General features: G+C 62.9%; 1 protein-coding gene across 1 annotated transcript in view; it reads left to right on the forward strand.

Moving 5' to 3' along the window:
- LOC118014394 (testis-specific Y-encoded-like protein 1) overlaps positions 1 to 5,152 on the forward strand; it is an 11,263-nt gene extending 6,111 nt beyond the window's left edge. The window contains 7 exon segments of the mRNA XM_035011044.1: positions 1,721 to 2,171; positions 2,283 to 2,688; positions 2,691 to 2,764; positions 3,511 to 3,588; positions 3,729 to 3,840; positions 3,940 to 4,085; positions 4,179 to 5,152. Coding sequence (XP_034866935.1) covers positions 1,721 to 2,171; positions 2,283 to 2,688; positions 2,691 to 2,764; positions 3,511 to 3,588; positions 3,729 to 3,840; positions 3,940 to 4,085; positions 4,179 to 4,343 — 1,432 coding nt within the window. The 3' untranslated portion in view covers positions 4,344 to 5,152.
- Positions 5,153 to 6,997: the final 1,845 nt, after the last annotated feature.

The following is a 6,997-nucleotide window of genomic DNA, read 5'->3' on the forward strand; positions in this document are numbered from 1 at the left end:
TGCACTCTGGTGGAGACCCGTGGAGACCTGGTCGGGGACTGTGCCTGTATATATGTGCACGCTTCCCCTGAGCGAGACCGGGGGTGGGGCGTGTAAGAAGTGCCTGCTCTTCGGTGGTGCCTGGAGAGACTGGCTTGCATTGGCACCAGACCAACGGCCCCAAGCCTGCTTTGCTGGCTCAAAACTACACTTGGGCATTCTCTCACCACATTTGTGGGCCAGCTCTGCGGACGGGATGGCCCAGCTTGATGTTCTGCTCACGGTCTGCCCCGGCTGGCCCGGCGTGGGGAAGGCTAGGGAGCATGCATTCTCCTCTGCAGGCCAGATGAGCCAGGAACCCCTTCCCAGGGCATTTGTGGTGTTGGCAGAATGCAACGCAAGACGCTCGGTCTCCGGTGGTGGAGGCGTTCCTGCTGCCTGTCGCCTGGGTGCCGTCCTCAGCTCCTTGCTGCCTGGCTGTCCGAAGAGTGGGCACTGAGGTCACTGAGCCGGCGGACAGCATCCACCTGCCGCCCTCCGCACAGGGTTCACCCAGACTTCCTCTTGCGGGAGGGGCATCTGGGTCGCCTTTGCTGTATGCTCTTGGCTCCAGGGAAGGCATACGTCCCTGTGTCCTCCATGCCAAACACACTGCGTGTGTGTGTGAGTGTGTGAGCGTGTGAGCGTGTGGGCACCCAGCTTGGCACCTTTTCGAGGCTCACAGGCCTGGCTGCCGGTCACAGAGGGGGAGAGGGCTCTTATTTCCTGGGAAAAGAGCTGCTCAGAGACGCATCTGCATCTTCCTTCCAGAATCCTTTATCTTCCAGAGGCCGTGTGGCCACAGGGGTCACAGAAAGAGCGCCGCAAGACAAAGTCAGAGAGGAGGACGGACAGGAGAGCGTGAGGAAAGGACAGGCAGACCGACGGACAGAGCGCTCTTCCTCACTCCTCTCCTAGCAGCAAAGGGCAGGCATTGGGCCAAACTGTCGCCGCACTTTTCCCCGAGCAGGCGGACAGCTTTGAGGCCTCTGTCTCCTGGAATCGCACTATTAATACGCCAGGGCCTGGGCCGACCATTTCCACGCACACTGGGCCAGGCTTCCCGGTGGTGCTGACAGTGTCGTGAGTCTTCCAGGACTCTATTCGGGAAGGGCGAGGGACAGCTTCGCATTGTCGGTCCAAACACCAGGCGGAGGGCGCGCCCGAGGAGACCGCGGGAGGGGCGCGCGCGGGGTAGGGGGGGCCGCCTGGGGGTGTGAGGGGTGCCGGTGCGGCTGGGAGACCGAGACCACCCGTGCGGAGGCGCCCAGGCGGGCTCCCAGGCTGGCTGGCTGGCTGGCTGGCTGGCAGGATGCCGCGGGGCCGAGGGGCGGAGCCGGCAGTGGCCACGCCCACCGCCGTGCCTCTGGTTGGACGGGGGCCCCCAGCGTCCTGGGCTTGGCTCGGGGGCTCCTCCGGCCAAGGCCAAGGCGTGTCCCGGCCTCCTCTGCCCCTTTGCCACCTGACCCGAAGCCCTGGTGCGCATGCGTCCCAGAGTCCAGCGGCCTCCGGAAGGAGACCGTCATCGGTCGCCGCCCCTGGGCGCCGGAGCTCCACCTGCCTAGCGAGCCGCCTGCGCGCGCCGTTCGCTCACACCTCCGGCCCATCCTTCGGCAGCTGCCCCAGCGAGACAGGGTCCGGGGGAGGCGAGGCGGGGCCCGGGGGAGTCGGGGCTGTCCCCAGAATCCTGGACCTGGCTCAGTCGGAGAAGGGGCGCGTCACGAGGCGGCCGTGCCCGGGCATCGAGGCCCGGCGACGCCGCGGGGGCGCTGAGGACCCTAGGTGTGGGGATGGCAGACGAGGTTATGTGGGAAGGTGAGGAGCTATGGGAGAGAGGGGATGCCATCCTGGTGGTGGAGCTTGTGCTAGTGGTGGGTGACCTAATGTTGGTGCTGCAACTTGCCATGTTCGAGGGGGAGGACGTTGAGGACGGAGAGGACACGGAGGAGGAAGACGAAGCTAGGGAGGTTGAGGAGTCGGAGGAGGAGGGGGAGGAGGGTGGTGAGGAAGGGGTTGCAGAGGATGAGGCATGGACGGGGGATGAGGAGGTGACTGATGAGGACGGGGAGGAGGACGGGGAGGAAGAGGAGGCTGAGGAAGGGGAGGAGGCGGAGGAGGCTGACAAGGCTGTGGAGGAAGAGGGGGAGGAGGCTGTAGAGGCTGAGCAGGGGCAGGGGGAGGAGGAGGGTGTGGGCAGGCAGGAGGAGGGGGAGGCTGAGGATGCTGAGAAAGAGGAGGCTGAAGAGGTTGAGGTGGAGCCAAAGGAGGAAGAGAAGCCTGAGGAAGAGGAGGAGCTGGAGGGAGCTGAAGAGGCTGAGGAAGAGGAGGGGGAGGAAGAGGCTGAGAAGCAGGCTGTTGAGGAAGAGGCTGAGGGGGAGGGGGCTAAGGAGGATGCTGCTGAAGAGGACGTGGCTGAGGAAGAGGAGGCTGAGGAGGGGGAAGAGCCTGAGGAGGGGGAGGAGGAGGCTGAGCATGAGGATCAGAGGGAGGAGGGCCCGAAGGAGGAAGAAGAAGCGCAGGAACTGCAGGAGAAGCAGAAAGGGGAAGAACAGCCAGAGGCGCAGCGGGCTCCGTCCCTGTCCTCGCTCGAGGCTCTAGAGGCCGTGCAGTCAGATCTGGAGCCCGTGAATAAAGAAGCCAGCAGGTCCCACTCTCGGCTCAAGCTCAGGTTTCACAGGGGCGGCAGCGCCTTCTGGAACAGCGAAGCACCCTTATCCGGGGCATCCGGGGCTTCTGGGCCAAGGCTGTATCCTTCATGCTGTCATGGAGGGACCCCGATGTGGCCGGGTTAGAGCAGGAGGAACAGAGGGGAGGGTGCTGTTGAGTAACTAAATACATCTGTTGGTGAAACCGCCCCCTCACCCCACCCACACCCACACCCACACCCCCACCCACACGCACACCCACAGCCCGCCGTGTTGTGGTGGCCACGCTCATGCCTTGGTGATGCCGACAGCCTCAAAATCCTCGTTCTGCGTGGGGGTGGGGCTGGGGGCCTCAGGGGGCACTGGAAGGATGTCTCACGAGGCACTGGAAGTCCAGTGGGGGAGTAGGAGCAGAGGTCCGGGTCAGAATTAGGAATTAGGAGCTGCAGCAGGGTGTCTTCCCACAAACGGCTCCAGACAAAGCACGGGTGCGCCTCGGTGTAACGCGGCCGGCGAGCGGGTGTGAGTGCCCGCCTGGCCAGCCTGGGGCACGAAGGCGCGCTGTGCGGAGATGAGCTCGTTGTGTCTGGCCGTCGGCACAGGAGGATGAGCTGGGGAGGGGGGCATGGGGCGGGACGGCTGTCTCTGGGGATGCACAGCTTCCTGTGTTAATGCCGAGATCTGCAGCATCCCATGCGGGGGCCCAGTGGGCCTTGACGCAGCCCGTGCGGAGGGAGGGCGACCCCGGGGGAGCAGAGGGGAGGCCGTGCCCGGCTGCTGTCCAGACTTGCTCTGTTGTTGTAGCTCTTTCTTCTCTAGCCCTCGCAGGGTCCTTGACTTAAAGCAGTTTGTGAATCACCCCCAGATGTCAGCCATGATGAGTGAGGAAGATGAAGGCCTCCTTGGCTACATGACGGATCTGAAGGTCTGCCCCAGCACACTGAGGCCGGGGTGGGGGACGGGACAGGAGAGCGTAGCCAAAGTGCTCCATCCCCGAAGTCAGGCCGGGGAGGGTGTGCTGGACAGAGATTTCATCCCCGTCTCCCCCACTCTGCCGCCCGGCAGGTGGAGGAACTCAGTATTCCCCGTGATGGCCGCAAGATCCTGCTCTTCTTTCGCGACAACCCCTACTTCCGGAACGAAGTCGTTGTGAAGGAGTATGTCCTCAGCGCTGCTGGTAAGAGGCCGCCGCCTGGATGGGCGGCCGCAGGTGCAGCAGGGAGGGTCGAACCCGACTCGTTCCGCAGCGCCTTCTCACATATTCGTCTTCCTGCAGGGAACGGGCCGTCTCATTCCACTCCCATCCAGTGGCACCAGACTTATGAACAGGAGGCCTACAGTCGCAGGCACCACAACCCCAGTCCTAACTTCTTCAACTGGTTCTCGGACCACAGCTTTGCCGGGTCTAGCAGGATAGCTGAGGTGGGGCCCAGTGGCAGAGAGCGTGAAGGAGCCCGCTGGGTTCCCCGGCTGCTGGGGATGGACCTCTGAGCCCTGCCCCGTTTCCCCTGCCAGATCATCCTGGACGACCTGTGGCCCAACCCCCTGCAGTACTACGTGAGGCAGAAGGCCCCAGGAGAGGGAACCGAGAGGAGGACAGGTGAGGGGCCCAGGGTGTGGGCGCTGAAATGTGCGCCGTGGGGCCGCGTGGGACCTGGGCTGCACCCGTGGAGACCCTGAGGCTCAGAGGAACTCTCAGAGGCCGTGACCGCGGGTCAAAAGGGCATCACCGTGACACAGGGAGACTGGACAAGGGCAGTGCCAAACGGGTTCTGCCTGGGGAAGCTTGAGGCAGGCGGGGCCAGGCAGCGTCCATGAGCAGAGCTGGAGAAGCAAAGCCGGCTCAGCCGCTGCACTTGTGGGATCTGTCATTCCGTGGCCATGAGCCCCATCCTCAGGTCTCCTAGCCCCGCCTTCCATTTGGTCCCAACGAAGCCACCTCCCGCCACGCTTGGCACAGACGTCTGGGCATCCTGGCACAAAGGGTCACCCCACTGCCCTGTCACCTTTCTGGGTTGGTCTGGTCACCACACTTGTCTCTTTCATTTCAATTGGCGGCTCCTTGCACCCCGCCCCCGCCCCAAGCACGCCGAGAGCACTGGCTAGCGTGCAGAGATTAATTTAATACGTGGGTGGAGGAAAGGGTGGGTGGAGCATCATGGTCAGCGGCAGGGAGTGGCAGGGGAGAATGACTGCCATTCCCGGGGAGGGCCTTCAAACACTCAAGCAACCTTACCTATGGCCCACAGAAGGTACCCACGGGTCTCGTCCTGTGTCCCTGTGTGCACGCGTGTCTGTCTGCATGTCTATATGTCTGCCCCCCCCCCCCCAGGGAGCGTCAGGATGTTGAGATGAATACGAGGGAGCATCGAACTTGACCGACGCCAGTCCAAAAGCTTCAGACGGAGCCGAGTGGTCGGCCTGGTTCCTCTGCGCAGGAAATAACTGAAGACTGGGGCCGGGGCAAAACATTGGGCAGATTGAGGACCCAGGAGCCCTGGAAAAATACTGAAAAGTAAATAAACAAGGCCAAGTGGTCTGTGAGTGTTTGGTGTGTGCGCGCGGGCACTCGGGTGCGCGCGGCCCTATTTGTGGAAGGGGGTCGGCGGAGTGCCTGAGCACGGTGGCCTCGGGTCGGTGTTTGACTTCTCTGCCTGGGCATCGGCAGCCCATGGAACGGCTGGGCCTGTATGCTTGCCCAGAGGGCTAGGTCACGCACGCTCTGGCCAGCATCCCAGGGGGCAGAGGTCATTCCCCTGAGGGTATGGCGGGGCCAGGCGAGGAGAGGAAATGAGACAAAGGTCAGCTAACTGGGGCTCATCTCTTCCCTGGGGAACTGAGGGAGTGCAAGGAAAGGGAGTGAGGAGCCAGGGCCAAACGTGTCCAGGACCCAGGTTTGGTGGATGGCGACGACAGTCCTCCAGGGATGCTCCCTGGTGGGTGTCCTCAGACACATCCACTGCACACGCCGCGGGGGCGGTGAGCGGTGAACCCAAGGTCCATTACTCAGTGGAACCCAGCGCTGGTGCTCTTCATAGGCCTAGGAACGCGCACAGGCTCTTGCTGACACGATCAGCCTCTGAGGACCAGCAACAATGTTGGGGAGCGGGGGTCAGGCTGTATGGAGGGATGGTGGGAGAGGAGACAGAGGGAGGTGGGAGGGTAGGAAAGGTAACACTCCCGTTCAGAGACAGGGGGCAGGGCGAGGGTCTAAATTGTTGGGGAAAGATACACCCCCCCCCAACACACACACACACAGACCGTGTTGGATGCGCATTCTGGTGCACACTCTCAGTCATCCCCCCGCACACACACTCATTCAGGCATTCCCACACACTGACACACACACTCACTCTCAGTCACCCCCCCCAGACACACACTCCTTCACTCACTCCCATCCCCCGATGTACGCACACTCAGTCACTCACTCGGGCACACACGCACCCACCCACCCACCCGAAGGCTCCCTCACTCACTCACATGTCCTGACAATCACACTCATGTACCCACCCTCCCAAGGATCCCTAGCCACCTCTTTCCATAGGGACCTCGTGTGGCGTCCTCCCGAGTGCAGACCGAGGGGAGGGGCAGGGGTAGCACAGTTGCTAAGTGCAAGGGCTGGGCTACACTCCCCTGTGCTGTGTGTCCCATGATGACATCCGGGGCTGATATCCCTTAGCCTTCTCTGCGTAGGTCCATGGAAAGACCTGGAGCATTCAGAGTACCTGTCGCAAGCCTCAGCCGGGAGGCGGTGACGTGAGCCCCTGGGGTGCTCCTCCCCCGAGCGGGCGTCTGCTTGCCCTAGACACCTCTGCTTCGGGAAGCTGGCAGAAGACCGCATCCGCTGCCAGCAGAGTGGGGAGGTTTGAGCGTTTGCCCCACGAGGCTCTTCTCCATCCCCAGCTAAAGTGGCTGTGAGGGCAGCGGCCCTGAGGGTGACGGAGCCATACTCACCTTCCTGCACCCCACGGAGCCCCACCCCATGGGGCTCCCCATTCCACAACTCCCGGGAACTGTGGCGGCTCTTTCCCACACGAGGGTTTGGCAGTCAAACTGCACAGAGGCTTCTTGTGCCTTTCGGTATATGCAGTACGGATCGCCTGTTCGGAGTCAGGTTGTGGATTGGATGATCTCTGCGACCTAGCCGTGCCCCTTCCACGGCGGGCGCAGGCTCCTGAGGCTCTAGGAGGGAAGGCTTGGCTCTCTGGGACTGTGGGTGAGACCCGTCTTCTCAGCTTCTTGGTCTGAAATGCCGGTGTCCCCTTGAGGGGCTCCCGCCTGCTGGCACCTGGCCCTGCTTGTGCTGCTCAGGTGAAAGTGTGACCTCATAATCC

This window comes from Mirounga leonina, unplaced genomic scaffold, assembly GCF_011800145.1.
Source record: "Mirounga leonina isolate KUSES-001 unplaced genomic scaffold, KU_Mleo_1.0 Mir_100540, whole genome shotgun sequence".
NCBI lineage: Eukaryota > Metazoa > Chordata > Mammalia > Carnivora > Phocidae > Mirounga > Mirounga leonina.